At 36.1% G+C, this 19,767-nt stretch overlaps 1 protein-coding gene across 1 annotated transcript in view; it reads right to left on the bottom strand.

The window, feature by feature from the left end:
* SRFBP1 (serum response factor binding protein 1) overlaps positions 1 to 19,767 on the bottom strand; it is a 60,802-nt gene that overhangs the window by 1,641 nt on the left and 39,394 nt on the right. The window contains exons 4-7 of the mRNA XM_021701911.1: positions 18,181 to 18,252; positions 3,950 to 4,031; positions 2,590 to 3,292; positions 1,317 to 1,354 (exon numbers count right to left, since the gene is read on the bottom strand). Of these exons, the coding sequence (XP_021557586.1) occupies positions 1,317 to 1,354; positions 2,590 to 3,292; positions 3,950 to 4,031; positions 18,181 to 18,252 (895 nt within the window). The remainder of the gene's footprint in view (positions 1 to 1,316; positions 1,355 to 2,589; positions 3,293 to 3,949; positions 4,032 to 18,180; positions 18,253 to 19,767) is intronic.

Raw genomic sequence — 19,767 nt, 5'->3', positions numbered from 1 at the left:
CTTTGAACTGTCTTCAGGACCATGTGTTTTTACCAGTCACTTGGGGCAACTCCCAAGGAAATTATACTAAATGTCCACATCAGATGTGGCCATGGAACACAGACCTCCCCAGAACACAGTCAGAAAACATGAAGAACAATGGATAAAGAAGTTCCTCTAGATAAACATGTTATGTGCCTCCCAATTTTCCCTTAACTGACTGGGAGTTTGTATTATGGTTACCTTGTCCCTGACCTGCCACTAAATATTTGGTATGAGCTGGGGACAGGTAGTCTGTCTTTCAGTGACCAGGCCATCAAATTTTGAGCAGTCACATCCATGAGACCGGATGGAAACAAAGGACTGCATCACTGGTGGATGATGCTGGGCTTTGAGCTTGGATGCAGGGACTGGGTGGGACTCTGAGCTGGCTTCTTTGGGAAGGAGATAAAGTGTGCTCTGTGTGGGGGAGGGACAGTGAAATGAGCACCTGGTGAGAGGATAGTCACTGGCAGACAGTTACATGTTTAAGAAATTCTACTTCCTTTTTCCTCTTAACCACACAGTTAGATTGCATTTCTTAGCTCCCCTGTGGCTAGATGGTGTCATATAATTGAATTCTGGCTAATGAAATGTGAGCAGAACTGATTCCTGCCACTTTCAGACCTGGCTCATGAAAACTTCCTGCAAAACCGTCCATGTATTCTTCCCTTCTGGAGGAGTATCTGGAAACTGCAGGAGGAAGGAACCAAAAGATGAAAGGTGCCTGATTCCTGAATTACTATATGAAACACAGCCCCTCTGCCACCTCACAGTGGACTGTGATGTGCATGAAAAATATATTTTTATTATTTTAAGCCAGTGAGAGTTTGGAATTATGTACAGAAGTCAGCCTACCCAAATATATGTAACTTGATTTGTTATGAATTAATGTGAAAATACTTTGATTTTACTCTGAACCTAGAAAGTGACATACTAGTTACTGAATGTTTAATGGCATGATGCCGACTAAGATATAACTTAAAGTTATATCTTAAAAAGTTATATCTTAAAATTTAAAGAATGTACTAGTTTATTTAGTTCAAGATAAATCAACTAGACCCAGTATTTCCTGGTAAGTTTTGCTTATATCTTTCATACTGGTAGCAGATAGGTAAAAACAAACAAACAATTAAAATTTAAAAATTATACTGATAATTGAAAGATCTTCTTGTCCCCTTCCTGTGGGTATGTACGTATTTCATTCAGGCTATTAAGTAACCAGAACTTTTCATTCTTCTACTCTGGCAGAGCATTAGTCAATTTCATGTCAAGGTCAGGCAGCCATTAATACATACCTGGGGTTCTGCTTTTTGGAGCCTGTTCTCTGTAATTTCTAAAAGAAGAAAAAGACCATTAGGACTTAAAAAAGATAACTGACCTTAAGAAGATAACGTAAAAAAAAACTAGGGATAAAACTCACTCAAAGGACTATTGTACTCCCTCATCCCACCAGCAATCAATAAAAAATGATAAAACCCCTAGTTTTATCTGTATCAAAGTCTGTGAGACTCCAGTGATACTGCAGAAACATGGGAGTTTCCCTCTTACCCCCCCCCTACAGGGACTTCTGGTCATAAAATATTCTATCTTGGTTACTTGTGTCTACTCTTGAGGACTATCTAGATAAAGAATTTCAAAAGTCTTCTTAAAGGGGGAATGAGTCACATATTACACAAAATCATTTTGTGGGAGATGGAAAGCATAAGAGTGTATTATTCTCAAGTGAGGAAAAAAAATGGAGCCTTCTGGAGCAAGTTTGGGAGATATAAAAAATATTTTAATTAATTTCAAGGTCTCAAATATGGTTTGTGTCTTTTCCATACTCCTACTTCTTTGGAAAATGTTTACTTCATGTGTTTCTATTTTATTAAAAATTATCCCTGACTTATACATAAACAGAAAACAGTTTCCTGAAGAAGGTAGCTATTACTGAAGAAATTAGCTAACCATGATATTTATCCTAAAATGTGAAGTTATTCCCTCTCAGATTAGAATTACAAATGAAATGAAACTTATTGATGTAGAACAGAAGAGCTGTGAAAGGTGGTGGTTAACAGCAGGGACAGAGACAGCAATATTATCCGATATAAAGGAGTCTGGAGGAACTCGGAGTTAGAGCAAACAGCTGTATATACCGAAATAGCAATGCACAAGAAAATGACTGATGTTTACAATAATGGCCCTCAGTTATCAAGAAAAGAAAAAAAAAAACCACCATTCTTTTCAGAAAGTTCTGTTTAAAGAGTAAGATATGAGACATTTTTCAAAAGGTTTTCACGAAAAGCAAACTCAAAGTCTGGAAACTTTGACAATCGAAGGGATAAACTGAAATTAGCTAGACAAATTATTTGGCTACAGGATTGATGTGGCACTGCTGTATGTGTATTTGCATATATTATTTGAGTATAAAGTTCGAAAGGCCAAGTCTAAACACAGGATGTGCTGTATAAACCACATGTACATATGGGAGAGATTCTCTTCTGTCATTGCTAGGATGTGCAGATATTTCATATCTTCAAAAAAATTAAGAACTAATAATTACTTCAGGATAGAAAAAAATACTCTTACCTTCTAGAGCTTTTAGATCCAGATAAAGAATGGAAAAACACTGACTCAAACTTCCTTGATTCTGTACTTGGCTTATTTATGTCACTTCTTATACTCTGATGGATTTCAAGTAGATCTTCCTCAGGTAACACTTTTTGGGGGGGCATTTGTTCCTTAACTGAAGAATGGCAAGTACTTTCCTTCTTTCGTGTCCGTCTGACTTTCCCAATGAAGAAGTCATCACCACTGTCACTATCCTCAGACATGGAGGACTGTTTGTAAAACCTTTCCTCTGTGCTATCATCAAAATACTCCTTTTCTTCTTGTAATTCTTCTCCATCACTGTTACCATCAAGGGAGCTACTGGACTCTTTCCCTTTTTTGATTTTACTTAAGGTTTTCATTTTTGGGTCAGCAGGTGTCTTCTGGGGCTCAGAAGAAACTACACCAGCCCTTTCAGAAGGCTTTGATGGAGAATTTGGAATGTCTACAGCATTGGGTCCATGTTCCACCTTGATTCTTTTTTCTTTTGAATTTACTGGTTTCTTTGCCAATATTTTGGCTTCTTTCTCTTTTTGTTCACTGATAATAGTTCCTTCATGCTGTAACTTACTGGCATCATCATTTGAACACAAAGTGTCCTTGGAATGATTTTCTTCTGAAGCATTCTCTGATGATTTAACTTCAACATTTTGTCTTGCATCTTTAAAGGCTTTGACAGCAGCTACAACAGAAAAGCACAGGATCTGTTTCATCATTAAAACAAATATATAAAACATCACCACTTCAGTACAGTATTTCTTAAATTATTTGGAAACACTTAAGAGAACAACCACAATTATGTTAAGTATATATCACTGGTCACAAAAGAACTTCACTGACTTTAAAAACCAAACTTGGAAGAAATGGTCAGAGGTATTCAATTTAAAACTCTTAAAATTAACCATCCTTTCAGGCCCTGGAGCTATGAAAAATAGCAAAAACATCACTGAATACAAATAAATAAAATAAAATGGCAACTTTAATTTCTTTTGCAATAATGTATTGCTATGATTGTGGTGCACTATAAACTGTGTTTTCAGACATAAAAATGAATATATTCTAATCTGTGACAGTAACATTTAATTCTTTAAGCACAAATTCCTAAGTGTATTCATATATTAGAATTTAGGAAAAAATACAGATTTAATTAGACATCAGATAACTTCCAAATTTTCAGGTACCTTCCCACATTTAAAAATATTTGAAGGAGATATTTTTAAAAGGTCCTCAAAACAAACAAACAAAAAAAACCCCAAAGAAATAAATGAATAGCCATTTATTCAAAATCTTATACATAAGTGCATTTAAGTACATGGCTTAAAAGTCATTTAATACATACCTTTCAGCACATCTATTTTTTTCTTCAGAAGAGGATGCATCGCTAGTCTGGCAACTGCTCTTTCAGTTGCAGTAGAATCAGGCTGCAAATTGAAACAACAAACACGGGAATAGGAACAATATAGTACTATTAAGAAGTGAATAAAAGAAAATGTATCATAATTTTTAAAAATGAGAGTTAGGAAACAGGAATTTGTTAGTATTCTCTAGATAAGTCACCTGGATAATCTATAATAAAGAAAAATAAAACTCAAGATGACAAAATACAACTGCCCCCGAAACAAATAAAATTATTATGTAATCAACTAACAAATCCCTTTGGGGACTTAATATCTTTCCAGAACTCTGGTAGGCATCCTGTGTGTTATTAAAAAAATGCAATATAGCTTCTGCTTTCAAAGAGGTTAAAAGATCTAGATCTAGATCTTCTTAAAGACTAAATTAATATGAATCAAATAACATGTTAGTGCTAAGCTGGGTGATACAATTTATAACTACTGTAATGTTTGAAATTCCAGGTAATAGAGATGTAAAAACTATCTGATGCTAAATATTTGTATTTTGAAAGTCTAGTATCTCTACTGTATTTTCAGAACCTTCTACCACTGCTTGTCTAAGAGCCAACACTTCATAAATATTTGATGATGACTGAGTTGGAACTGATTATATATTTAATATACTTACGAATTTAGAAAATTCATGATTTGGGATAATTTCCTTAAATATCTTCTATGCGCTGACAACATCCAAATTTCTAACTGCTACTCTAACTTGAGCTCAAGACTCATATATGAACCCAAGAGAATTCTTTTTTTCTTTTTTTTTAAGTAGGCTCCATCCCCGGTGTGGAGCCCAACATGGGGCTTGAACTCATGCCCCAGAGATTGAGACCTGAGCTGAGATCAAGAGTTGGATGCTTTACCTACTGAGCCACCCACCAGGCACTCAGAGAATTCTTTGATATCCTTCTCAAACTTACTTCTTCAGTCTTTCCTGTCTTATTATACATAATTCCACTTTTGTTGGTTGCTCAGGACTAAAACTTTAAGAATTCTTCTATCACATTTCTCCTTCCTTCACAGCTCACAATTAGTCCTTTAGGAAATCTTGTGGTTCTAAATGCAAAATATATTCAGGACCATTCACTTCTCACCACTCCTACTCTTAGTACTTTTGACCAAGTCACCAACATGTCTCACCTGCAGCACCAACGTAATACACTCAAACCTGGTCACTTGCTCCCCCACCCCTGAGTTTCCACAGAGCACCACAGTGAGTTTTTAAAAAGGTAGCCAGATCACGCTATGCCACTATCTGTTCTTTAAGCTTTACTGCCTTCTGATGCTTAGGCTATTCCTTTGTAAGCTCTGCTTTTCCTGGAATACTGTACTCCCAAATGTATGCATGACTGACCATCTCTTATTATTCACATATCTGCTCAAATGTTATCTGAACAACACTTCCCATAACTCTTTATTTACTACTTATCACTTAACATTGCATGCCAGCGTAGATATTTTCCCATCTGTGAGGCAGGGGCTCTGTTTTCCTCATTGCTATAGACCTAGGGCTTGGAACAGTAACTGGAAGGAGTCTTCATTCAATAAACATCCCATAAGGCAAATGGATACATTTCATTGTGTGTCAAAATAGAGCTGTGAGCTTCAAATGTCTTTATTTTAAATTTTCTTTCACTGTTAATAGCCCACTATAAAGTTTTTTTCCCCCCTAGTAGAACAAACATGAGGACATTAGTAAATGCAAGATGATGGCTCTCTGAAGCTTACTGTGTTTGGAGGACTTATCTAGGCAATGTTACCCTTCTCTAAATTATATCTGTGGTCTAATTACCTTGTGTATTGAATTGAAGAACATCTCCCTAAAATTTATGTCCAACTACAAACTCAGAATGTGACCTTATTTGGAATCAGGGTCTTTGCAGATATAATTAAAAGGTGAATATGCTGGATTAGGGTGGTCCTCAATCTAACATGACCGATGTCCTCATAAGGGAGACATCTGGATAGAGGCACAGAGAGAGGGAAGAAGGCTGAGGAAGAGATTGCAGTTATCCTGCCATAGGCCAAGGAAGGCCACGGGCCATGGTTCACACAAGCTGGAAGAAGCAAGGAAGGGTTCTTCCCTAGAAACTTCCGAGGATCTTAGCACTACTGTCACCTTGATTTCAGATTTCTAGCCTCCTGAAACATGACAGGATACAATTTTGTTGTTTTAAAACATCTAGTTTGTGGTACTTTGCTACAGCAGCCTTAGGGTAACTATAAACTTTGATTCTCTTAGGCTCTTAGATATTGCCTCTGTTCAGTCTTGTCCAAGAAATGTAGTCCAGGGACGCCTGGGTGGCTCAGTCGTTAAGCATCTGCCTTTGGCTCAGGTCATGATCCTAGGGTCCTGGGATGGAGCCCTGCGTTGGGCTCCCTGCTCAGCGGGAAGCCTGCTTTTCCCTCTCCCACTCCTCCTGCCTGTGTTCCCTCTCTCACTGTCAAATTAAAAAAAAAAGAGATGAAGTCCATTTGGAGACTATTCATTAAGTACAGTGTTAAGATAACCCATTGTTTCTATACCTTGTTGGGTTTCCTGAAGTCCAGTACAGGACTTGTTGCCCATTTTATCTCCCTTGGAGATATATGAGAGAATCTGGGAAGAAAACCTAGTGCTGGTATCCTGAGTCACTCAGCAACAAGATGGGCTGCTGAACGTATAGGTCAAATATGTATGATTTAGTTTTATAGGGTGTATATTAAAAGCTCTAACACAAAACCCCCTGATGAGGGACATGATTTTTCATGCTGAAAAGGCCAACATGATATATGAAAATTGAGAGTCACATCAGAATACTAGAGTCTACATGCTTCCAGAGAAAGAACAAAGTTACCAAAAAAAAAAAAAAAAAAATCAGGAATCAAAATTGGAGGTCAAAGACAACTGAATAAAAATCTTGTAGGAAAATGATTCCTAAATTAGATAAGAATAAAAATACTTCCCGACATGCAAGGTTTAAAAAAGCTTACATCTCTTGAACCTTTCTCCTTAGAAGGTACTAGCTCCACTAAAATGAAGAAGGATACAAAGAATGAGGAATGTATGGGATAGAAGAAACGGAGATACAGGCAGAAGGCATTCTCAGGATAGTGACAAGGAGAATTAGAATACCTGGTGTATTAAACATCTTTTTTTTTTTTTAGATTTTATTTATTTGAGAGAGAGAGCACGGGCGCAGGAGTTGGGGGAGGGGCAAAAGGAGAGGGAGAAGCAGACTCTTCCCTGAGCTCGGAGCTCAACATGGGACTTGATCCCAGGACCCTGAAATCATGACCTGAGCTGAAGTCAGACGCCACCAAATGAGCCACCCACGCATCTCTGGTGTATTAAACATCTTGAGAGGAGACTTCAGTAACCGAAGAGCAGTTTGGTAATTACACTAGAGAAGACAGGAAACTAACAAGGAAAAATAAACTATAGGAAATAGAAATATTGTGCAGAAAAGGAAAAATAATAATCACTCACTACATGACTTGTAGTCAAAATAACAGAATCACTAAATGTTCATCTAATCTAAATTTGACCCAAGTGCCTTAGGAGGATGGAAGTGATAAGGAAGGTACATATATGACAGAGGGGCTGGCAGAGGAAAGAGATATAAATTCTTATAAACCACCATAGGAAGTCAATAGTTAATACTTAAAATATACTAATACTGACCTACTGATGTGTGGGGTAAATCCCCTGAAAACCAACTGAAGTTGAAAGTCAGGAAGCACTAACGGAGAACTGTCATTTTCACAAACAAGTCTTGTAGAAGTACTTGATTCTCAAAACTGGTGGTTGGCAAATTGGCTCATGGGCCAGTTCTCACCTGCTGCCTGTTTTTTAAAATAAAGTTTCAGGAACACAGTGAAATTCATCCATTTACATACTATCTATAGTTCTACTATGTCACCCGGCAGAGTTGAGTAGTTGTGACAGAGAATGTATGGCCTGCAAAGCCTAAAATATTTATTATATACAGAATTACTTTACAGAAAAAGTGTGACACCTGCTCTAATAATATGCAAGTAGAATCCTTGGTGGGGGTAAACTAAAAAATTAGGAAAAAATAAAAAATAAAGTTTTAGCAGGTTCATGATGTTCTAAAGTTAAATTTGAAACAAAAACAGGCGCACCTGGGTGGCTCAGTCGGTTGAGCATCCGACTCTTGGTTTTGGCTCAGGTCATGATACTGGGGTCATGAGATCGAGCCCCGTGTTGGGTTTGGTGCTTCACGTGGAGTCTGCTTGAGATTCTCTCCCACTCTCCCTCTACTCCTACCCTTCCTCACACGTGCTCTCTAAATAAATAAATAGTCTTAAAAAAAAAAAAAAAAAGAAAACACTATCAGGACAGACTTTTGTTGCCAAATCAAAGCAACAAGTAATAGCCTTGAATGCATTGACTGTTTTTCTTGAATGGTGACATACTTTAAGATTCTGGCTTAGTAGAGAAAATGTGGTATTCAGTGAAAAAGCAGGATGTTTTAATTGCCAGGACTTACTTATCTCAGTACACTTAAATGTAAAAACAATGACAACAGAACCAATTAGTTCTGAGAAATATACACACCCCAAGAGCCTACCCTCCCTCCACATTACAAGGGAAAAGAAGAACCTCCAGCAGCAGCTGTTACTCTGTAACTGCTTCTTTCACTGTATTTCCACCCTGTAGCTACTAATAACTCACTTTAGAGATAATCCCCAATATATGAACACCTGTATTTGTAAAACAGATAAATTAGAAAATAACTGTTCTAATCAGGAGTTAATTTCACATGTTTTAGATAAGAAGTTATGGGAATCCCAAATATTTTGGCTAAATGTGTTCATATAAAATTTTTCAAAAACATACCTACTATTGTTCCAAACTCCTGCTTTGACAACTTGCTAAAAGCTCTGATGAGCTGTGTATTCTTTTTTCCAGAGCTAATTACATCCCACCATCTTAGTTATAACAAGGTTTAGAAGACCACTGATAATACTTGCATGTTGAGTGCTGACTTTAAGTAAAAACTATTTTGTTAAGAATCATTTTATCATCGAGTTTACTTAGCAATGCCCTGGAAGATATCCTGAGTAACTGTGACTCAGTGATCTGACTTCAATACATTCTATTTTTTTTAAAAAAAGGCCCTAGAATAGGATTTATAATTCTAAAATTATGTATTACTCTACTAAATGAAGACATTATTATCCTTGGATGTTACATGTCTTCCCCTATAACTGTGCTTTTATATTGCAACCTTCATGGAAGACTTACTTGAAGAGAATATCAGGTTAACTGATTTTTAAAAAGGTCACTGCATTGCCTAACACCAGGGGTGCCATCACAATGGGAGTGTGCAGCATCCATATGCATCCATATGTAACAGAATCAATACTGTTCAAAGAACATAAAAGGCCTGAGTTTATAAGGTATACAGATATATATAATTAAGTAGTTACTAATCAGGTATGATTACTTAATAATTTAATATGAAGAATTATATATACCACAGCTTTACTTCTGTAATTACATGCAATTTGTATCTTTTTAAAAAACAGTAAATGCCATCAGTAAATAAAAATTTTATTATTCTGTTCAAAGTGTTTTGTTGATAAGAGCACTTACTTCCCCCCAAAGGTTTTTTTTTTTTTTTTAAGATTTTTTATTTATTTATTTGAGGGAGAGAGAGCAGAGTGAGCAAGAACACTAATGCGGGAAAAGGCAGAGGGAGATGGAGAAGCAATACCATCAAAAACGATAAAAGGCTTAGGACTAAATACAACAAAGAAAGTGAGAGATCTGTACACTGAAAACTGTAAGACTTTAATGACAGAAATAGAAGAGGACACAAAAAATTAGAAAGATATCTTATGATTATGGATTGGAAAAACTGGCATTGTTAAAATATCCATAGTACCCAAAGCTATGTATAAGTTCAATGTAATCCCTATCAAAATTACAATGGCATTTTTCACAGAAATAAAAAAAAAAATTTCCTCAAATTTGTTGGAACTACAAAAGACCCCAAATAGCCACAGCAATCTTGAGAAAGAACAAAGTTGGAGGCATTATGCTTCCTAATTTCAAACTACAGTACAAAGCTATAGTAATAAGAACAGTATGGCACTGTCCTTAAAACACACACACACAGCAATGGAATAGAATTGAGAGCCCAGGAATAAACAAATGCATATACAGTGAACTGCTGTTTGACAAGAGGGCCAAGAATACTTGAAGGGGAAAAGATAGTCTTTTCAATAAATGGTATTAGAAAAACTGGATATTCATATGTCAGAGAATGAAACTAGACACATATCTTAACACGAGTCATAAAAATTAACTTGAATTGGACTAAAAGACTTAATGTGAGACCTGAAACCATAAAACTCCTAGAACACATAGGGAAAAAAATTCCTTGACATTGGTCTTGTCAATGTTTTTTTGGATGTGACACCAACAGCACAAGCAATAAAAGTAAAAGTAAACAAGTGGGGCTACATCAAACTACAAATTTATTGCAAAAGAGAAGAAACAATCAACAAAGTGAACAGGCAATCTACAGAATCAGAGAAAATATTTGCAAACCGTATCTCAGATAAGGGGCTAATATCCACAATATGGAAGGAACTCATACAACTCAATATCAAATAAATAAAACAAAATAAATATAAAATCTGATTAAAAATGGATGGAGGACTTGAGCAGATATTTTTCAAAAGAAGAAATGGCCAACAGGTACATGAAAAGAAGTGCAACATTACTAATCACTGGGGAAATGTAAATCAAAACCACAATGAGATACCACCTCACACTTGTTAGAATGGCTACTCTCAAAAAAAACCAAGAGCTGACAAGTATTGGTGAGTATATGGAGAAAAGGGAGCCCTGGAGCACTGCTGGTGAGAATGCAGACTACTACAGACACTAGGGAAAAAAGATGAGGTTCCTCAACAAATTATAACTAGAGCTACCATATGATCCAGCAATCCCACTTCCAGATATACACCTGAAGCAAACGACATCTCAGAGAGATATTGTGTTCACTGCAGTATTATTCATGATAGCCAAGACATGGAAACAACCAAGAGTCCATTGACAAATGAAGTGAATAAAGAAAACATATATATGTACATACACACACACACACACACACAATGGAATATTATTTAGCCATGAGAAAGAAGAAAATCTTTCCATCTGCAACATGGATGAATCTGGTAGGCATTACAATGACTGAAAGAAACAGACGGAGAAAGACAAATACTGCATAGTATGATTTATATGTGGAATCTAAAAAACCAAACTCACAGAGGCAAGAGCAGAATGTTGGTTGCCAGAGACTGGGGTGGTAGAGGAAATGGGAAGATTTCGGTCAAAGGGTACAAATGTTCAGTTAAAAGAAGAGTAAGTTCTAGAGATCTAATATTCAGTATGGTGATTACAGACAACAATACTTTATGATATACTTGAAAGCATCTAAGAGAGTACATCTTAAATGCACTCACCACAAAAAATTGTAATTATATATGGTGATGGATGTGATAATTAACCTTATTATGGTTATTTTTCATAATATATATGTGTATCAAACCATCAGGTTGTATAACTTAAACTTACACAATGTTTGTTATATGTCAATTATATCTCAGTAAAGCTAAAAACAAAAAATACAAAAATTTTTACCAAAATATTTAACATTAATATATCAGCATTGTTAGGCAAAAAGCAAAGAAATAGCTTCTCAAATTCTCATTCATTTAGCTGGCAATCTATTTAACAATAATGTGGTCTTATAGATATGTGACAAACCTACTTTGCAGCATAATGATATTTGCAAATACACACTGCAGCATGTCCTTATTGCTTCTAATTTTTATAAACTGGAAATTTTGTTAAAGTTGGCTACCTAACACCATCACCAAATATTTTAGAGCACAACTATTGTTGTTATACTGAAATATGAAAAATGTCAGAGTCATTTAAGAATACTTAAACATCAACAGATAATACAGCATAGAAATGCCATAAAACTCTTGCTTGAGTACGTGAGCGTGCACAAAACACTTAATTTTTGGGCAAAATGAAACTGAACATTGAGGATAAGCCCTGTTATTTTTACATCTGCTACAATAAGGCCTTTGAAGAGGGTCAAAAAGGCATTACCAGAATGTTTGACCTGCAAGAGTTTATTAGAGAAATGAAAAAAAAAACAAAAAAACCGAAAAAAACAAAAAAGCAAGACCGAGAGATAGTAAGTGAACTGCCTGAAGTCAGGCAGCTAACGGCAAAGCAACACTAGTTAGAATGCAGAAACTCCTAGAAATTTAAGCCTCTTCCCCTTGCTAACCAGCAATTTTTGCAAATAGAATGCATTGTACAGATCTTCTTAGGATATATCTAGTCTTTCAAACTTATGTTTGATGTTTAATTGCTAGTTGTTTTTAGTTATTTTATATCTGTTCTTGATGGTCAGTTACTAATCTGCAAATCTGAGTAACTTACGATTTGGGGAGTAGAAAAAATATTCTAATGGGGAAAAACTGTTAATGGCATATACATAGTTGCATGCTTTACAAATACTAAGGATTTCAGTTTTCATTCTTCAAAGATAAAAAAAAGGGTACACATGTATTTCTTAAAATGTCTGATTTAAAGAAAGTCTTAGTTAAAAATACCACGTTTTATAAATGACAGCAATCATTTTATTTTTTATTTAGTTTTTTTTATTCTTATGTTAATCCCCATACATTATTTATTTAGTTTTTTAAGAGTTTATTTATTTACTTGAGAGAGAGAGCACGAGCAGGGGGAGAGGCAGAGGCAGAGGGAGAGGGAGAAGCAGACTCCCCGCTGAGCAGGGAGCCCGATGCGGAGCTCGATCCCAGGACCCTCGGATCAAGACCTGAGCCGAAGGCAGATGCTTAACCGACTGCGCCACTCAGGCGCCGCTGACAGCAATCATTTTAATAAACTTTATTTCTCCTAAGTAAACAATGTCAAATTTAACATTTTCAACCTGTTTCTTAACAAAGCAATTTGAAATCATTCAATGCATTTTTTTACTTCAAATTTTAACAAGAGGTAAAGGGAATACAGACCAATGATTTTATCCAATAATTAGACTAACAGTCTTGACTTCATTTCCAGATTACCTAGCTAGCTGGGAACAAAAGCTAGAACTGACAGTCAGGTTTCTGAATCCAGTCTAGTATTCTCAAGCGGTTTCCTTCTAAATTGTTTGAGATAACCTTCTCTCATTTTGTGACTCATCTCCAAGCCCCCCTCTCAAATCTTTTTGGAGAGAAATTAAATATAAGCATAAAATAGAGGCTTGTAAAGTAAATGGGCAGAGGTCTGAAGCTCCGGCTGTGCTTTGGGTTTCGGCAGCTGTCTGCTGTGTCTACGGTTTGCTTATGTCTCTGGGCAGAGGGTAAGAACTCAAAGAATAAGCAGAGCAGAACCTGTCATGAGACCTTTCAAATTCTTTATTCCTCCTTATTTCACTACTGTCCATCTTCCTTCCTTCCTTTATCCCTCTTTGTATTCACTGATATTTATACTTATATAAACATGTCTAAATAAATGGGAAGGCATGGTCTTACACATAAGGACACAAACACCATCATTTGAGGCTCACAATCTTGCTCTAATTTTAATGGTTAAGACAAATGAACAACTAATTCATCAAAGACAGAATGTGATAAACTTCAGTGGAAAGATGAAAAATGTTACGGAGGTTTATAGAAGAAATCTGAGTAGTCATATATCTGAAATTTACATAAACTGATTTTGAAGCTTAAAAGACTAAGTTAATTCTCTATGAACAGTTTTTACACCTGCATGAAAAAAGTTTTCATAATATTAGAGGGTATGAAGGAACCACAGCTTTCCTTATTTAACGTTGACACAATATTTGCCATGGAAAATTCTCAGGAAACTGTGGTTTTCACACACCTCCAGTTTCTTCCATTTCAAATAAATTAAGTAAAAAGGGGGAAAACACCTCATCTTTTTATGGAAAAATTTTATTTTGGCATATGGGTATTTTTTATGAACACAAGCATTTGGTGTTCAATTCTGAAAAGAATTTTGAGAATGTACATGTGAATACAAACAACAGTCTAAAAATGAAAAAGCTCTCTTACATGCAATGTTCCTTCCTGTGAAAAGCTGCCTACAGCAAACTGACTCTGAGTGACCTGGTAGAGGCAGAATGATGGTAGCAGCAGTCTCAATATTTAGACTTAATTTCAATTCTAGGTTTCACCTAAAGATATATTAATGTGTGCATTTATTAAAAACATGTAGGGAGGTAATAAGAAACAGTCCATTCAGTGGAATCAGAAGAATTGTGACAACCTAAGGCTTAGAGTCCACACTGAAGGCAAGGGGAGACGTTTCTGCATCTGTTGAGCTCTTATAATCCCTGAGACACAATGATTCTAAAATGGAGTCTTACAAATAGGGGACCCAGGGGCGCCTGGGTGGCTCAGTCGTTAAGCGTCTGCCTTCAGCTCGGGTCATGATCCCAGGGTCCTGGGATCGAGCCCCGCATCGGGCTCTCTCCTCCACGGGAAGCCTACTTCTCCCTCTCCCACTCCCCCTGCTTGTGTTTCCTCTCTCGCTGTGTGTCTCTCTGTCAAGTAAATGAATAAAATCTTTGAAAAAAACAAAACAAAACAAACAAACAAAAAACATATAGGGGACCCATTCCAGCCTTTTCTTCTAAACTTCTGTTTTGTAGGCAGAGACCAGGGTTTAGACCTTGGACCTGCTATCTGCTAATGACTGACCATAGGTGTATTTTTGACCTTTCTGGGCCTATTTGTCCCAGTTATTATCTTCCCTGAGAAAGCTAACGTATATAAAGCACCTAATGAGTCGGCAACTGTTAACAGAGGTTAACAAATATTAATTTGCTTCCCCTTATATGGTAGTTGTTTAATATACCTGTCTTTTACTCCCTACTAGATTATATATTCCCCTGGAAAATACTGAGTCTCCTATTCCCTTCATATCTTCCACACTGCCTAGCTGATTGCTTTGCATGCAACACATGTTTTGAATTGAGAAGTTCCTGAAATCCTGGCACCAGCTGCCTGGAAATGTCAAAATTTTCATTCTTCAACTCCCTAGCTTTAAACTTTCATCATATACATATTAACTGCCTACTTAACCTTTCTAGCCCTTTTCTGCATTTGAAAAATGAAGACACTACTATTACCACACACACACACATGTGTGCACATATGTGCAAATGAATGCTTTCTACATGAGATCATTGTTCTAAGATCAACTGAGATACGAATGTATATGGAAGAACTGTGTAAGCTGTATGATATTACATAAATTATTTTGCTCTGCTCTGATTTGATTGTCAGATAGCTTCAAACATACAGAGCTCTATGTAATAGACTTCGTTCCTGTGAGGTTATCTTCCACTGAGCTCATTTCCTACAACACACTGAAGAACAATCAATCCGTTCTACAGAACAACACTGCTGTCTGCCTCATTTTTTAGAGGTTTAATTTATTAACAGGTTTTCAAACAGAAGAGCCTGAATCCAATGGAAGAATACAAAATAGGTGAAATCAAATAGCTTGGGAGGAATCTGAAATGATTTCTTAAGCAGGGCAGTTTCCCTTTGCTTTAAATCCCTCCAGGGTTCCATCAAGAACTTGGATTAAACAACTGTTTCTCCTTCCTCCCTCTCTCCACCTTCCCTTCCTTCCTTGCTTTTGTTTAGAGGAAGGTATAAACAAAGCAGAAACGTAATCAGGTTTCACTTGACCCTTGACAGTGAGATCCTAGACTTTTTTTTTTTAAAGATTTTTATTTATTTATTTGAAAAAGAGAAAGAGAGACAGCGTGGGCCAGCGAGAGTGACAGCAGGAGGAGTGGGAGAGGCAGAGGGAGAAGCAGGCTCCCTGCTCAGCGGGGCTGGATCCCAGAACCCTGGGATCATGACCTGAGCCAAAGGCAGCTGCTTAACCAGATGAGCTACCTAGGCGCTCCAAGATCCTAAACTTTTTATCTGAATTCGTATTAAAAATCTCATGACCATGGGGGCACCTGGGTGGCTCAGTCAGTTAAGCGTCCAACTCAATTTCGGCTCAGATCATGATCCCAGGGTTGTGAGATCTAGCCCTTCAGGCTCTGTGCTTAGTGGGGAGTCTGCTTGTCTCTCTTCTCCCCTCGCCCCCCACTGCCTCTCGGGCCCCTGCTCATGCACACGTACAACTCTTTCTCTAAAATAAACAAATTAAAAAAAATTTCAGGACTACAAATCTTGTCATATGCAAATGAATTTACTAATACAAAATAACAATGATAAGCTAATATAGATGTTTGTTGCCTCCCTTTTTTGGAGAAGTGACACTTCACACACTGGAAAGTTGAAGGAAGGGTTGTAAATGGAAGAGGATACCCTAAAAAACTGATTTTATAAATATTACACATACACTAATATTAATCTTCCAAAGTGAAAACAATCTGGCAGAGAAGATGCTTTTTACTTTCACCATAAATTAAACATTAATGAATACTTTTAGAATTTAGCAACCAGAAAGCTCAAAAAACTTATTCTGGAAAAATGATTATTTTTTTTAAACTTTCAAGAGAAAACAAAACAAAAAAATTCTGTAACATTTTTATTCAGTTACCATTATTCTATTTAACATGTCATTATTTTGTCTGAGATACAGACCAAACCACAGCTTAAAACTATATTTTTTCCTCTCTTTATGAAAAAAATCCAGGGAAATAAGAATATTTACTGTAAAATTATTCTAGTACAAAATAAAGAGACTGTTGTAAAATCTTGTTCATGGATTTAGTGTTGCTTTTCTCATCAGGACAATGGCATCAACAAGTTTTCCCTCCCCTCAAACAAATAAAAACCTTTCATATTCTGGCTTTCTTAAAATGCTTTAAAATCTAACGTCTCATATCACTTGTAGAAAAGTCAGTGCTAGTCTCAAAGAATCAAAGCATTCTTTCCTGAGGGCTGGAATAGGCAAACTGACATCTACAGTTGGAGATTCAACATAAGGCTCTGGGTAATCAATAAAACAAGTAGGCAGAAAATCAGTAAGGATATAAATCACCTGAACAGCACCAACAACTAACGTGACCTCCTTGACATTTTTAGGATACTGATCCCAAGAGAAAACATACTGTTTTCAAGTGCATATGAAATATTACCAAGATAAGCCATTCTGGACCATAACAGAAATAAAAATCGTAAAAAGGCTGCTCATGGATCATAAAGGAAACAATAATGAAAACATACCTAGAAGACCCTTCAACTGTTCAGAAATTAAACAATATACTTCTAACTAAACCATAGGTCAAAGATGAAGTTTCAAGGGAAATTTAGAACATTGTGAACTCAAAGAAAATGAGAATACAACCCATCAAATTTAAGGGCGCAGCTAAAGGAGTGCTTACATAAGGCAACTTTGTAACACTAAATGCTTGTTAGAAAATAAGAAAGCTCTAAAATCAAGTAACTGAAGCTTCCACATTAAGAAACTAGAAAAAGAGCAAAGTGGACATAAAGGCAAGAAACAAGAAATAATACACATTAGAGCAAATGCCAATGAAAGCGAGAACAGAAAAGAACACAGAAACATCCATTAATCCAAAATCTCTCAGGTTGGAACTGTCTTACGTAGACATTAGCAAATTGGACGGAAATGAAAAAGGGGAAATAGTAGGAGCAGGAGAACTGGGTAGAAGTCCCAACTGTGCCATATAACAGTGGTATAGCTCTACTCAGTTCACTTCATTCTTTCTGACCTACAGTTTCCCCATTTGTAAAAAGGGGGTAAAAATAATCTTTCACGAGTACTAAATATGGAGATTAAATGAAATAGTCATAAAAATTACCAGGAAAAAATAAAAATATTGTTTGTTCTGTTTAACTGTTACAAACACATAAATGGCACATTAAGTTCAACATACCTTTAAGGACCTTGAAGGTGTGCTATCACAAGCAAAGCAAAATTCATAAATTACCATAAAAATATTTTTTTGGTGGCAATAATAGAGCTCAAGTGGGGAAAAATCATCATATACTAATAGTAACTGGCTTGTTGATAAGTTTTTTCAAGGACAAAGGTGACAAGAGAAAGTAAGTCAACCATATAAAAAGGAACTTTTCTTAAAAGAAAGACAATCCACTGCAGATATACCTTTTTGCAGATTTTTTCAAAGTTGATATCATCATCGAGAGCAGATTTAGTTACTATATCAGGTTTCAATTCCTGCAAAAAAAAAAAAAGGAATTTTAGTTATGAATCTAATTTTATTTACTTATTTTATTTTTGTGGGGGAAGGGCAGAGAGAGATGCAGGAGAGAATCTTAAGCAGGTTTCATGCCCATCACAAACCTAAGTGGGGCTCTATCTCACAACCCTGAGGATCATGACCTCAGCCGAAATCAAGAGTAGGATGCTTAACCAACTGAGCCACCAAGGCGCCCAGTTATGAATCTAATTTTAGTGCACCATTTGTTATTACGAGGTACATTCCTTCCCATGTTTGTCTTTTAAGAAATCTGGTATTAAATAAGTTCTTAATTTTTGGATGAGAATAACTCTTATCACAGTATGAACTTACAATACTAGGAAAAACCACAGCAAAATGAATTTAAGAGCTGATCCTCTTAAGACAGTTATACTCAGATTCCATGGAAGCCAGAAAATTTAATGTGCCATTAAATTTCCAGCTTAATAACAGTTCTTTAATTAAGATTAATATAACTCAAAATATTAATTTAAGACTTCTAAATTTCAAAGAAATTATTACTTATTTTAATTACATTTCAGGGCATTAGCAATTACATCATTTCACAGAGAAATGTAAAGATTTATAGAGAAATACTTAATTTTAATTAATGATTAAAAAATCTAAGCTACAAAATACTTTTATATTATACAAGGAATTAATCCAAATTTACTTTAGAAAATTAAAAACCAGAAAAGCAGAGAAAAAATAAGTAAAATTACTAACAATGTATACACGGTTATAATTTTATCATACACCCTTCTATATGTTTAAGAGAACTGAGTTTGATACACATTTCACTAAAGAATGAGGACTTTAGATCATACAAAAATGAAATTTCTCTTAACAGTTATCAAGTTATTCTACTGTGCATGAAAAAATACAATGAACATTTGTGTATTTTTTTCATAATACTATTTGGAAGAAAGCTAAATAAAATCAGATAGTTGGTTTTAAAACAACACTGAGTGATAAGTTAGATAAATGTATGATATGGCAAAAACTGCACAGGAATTATTCCATGAAAATTATTTAAATTATATGTATTTTTAAGATTTATTTATTTTAGGGAGAGAGAGAGAGAGTCTGAAGCAGACTCCACACTGAGCATGGAGCCCACCATGGGGCTCGATCTAACAACACTGAGATCACGACCTGAGCCAAAACCAAGAGTTGGAGGCTTATCCGAACGTGTCACCAAGGTGCCCCTAAAATATATTTTAAACAAAAATAGGTCCAGGGCACCTGGGTGGCTCGGTTGGTTGAGCACCAACTCTTGGTTTCAGCTCAGTCCATGATCTGGGGACATGAGATTGAGCCCTGCCTGGGGCTCTCCACTCAGTGGGGAGTCTGCTCTCTTTCTCCCTTGTCCCTGACCCCGCTCACACACGTGCACCCACGTGCATGCTCTCTCTCTCTCCCTCTCAAATAAATAAAACCTAAAACCACACACACACACACACACACACACACACACACACACACACACACAC

Source organism: Neomonachus schauinslandi, chromosome 7 (assembly GCF_002201575.2).
Source record: "Neomonachus schauinslandi chromosome 7, ASM220157v2, whole genome shotgun sequence".
In the NCBI taxonomy this organism is placed as follows: domain Eukaryota; kingdom Metazoa; phylum Chordata; class Mammalia; order Carnivora; family Phocidae; genus Neomonachus; species Neomonachus schauinslandi.
This window is presented reverse-complemented; position numbering and strand designations above follow the sequence as displayed.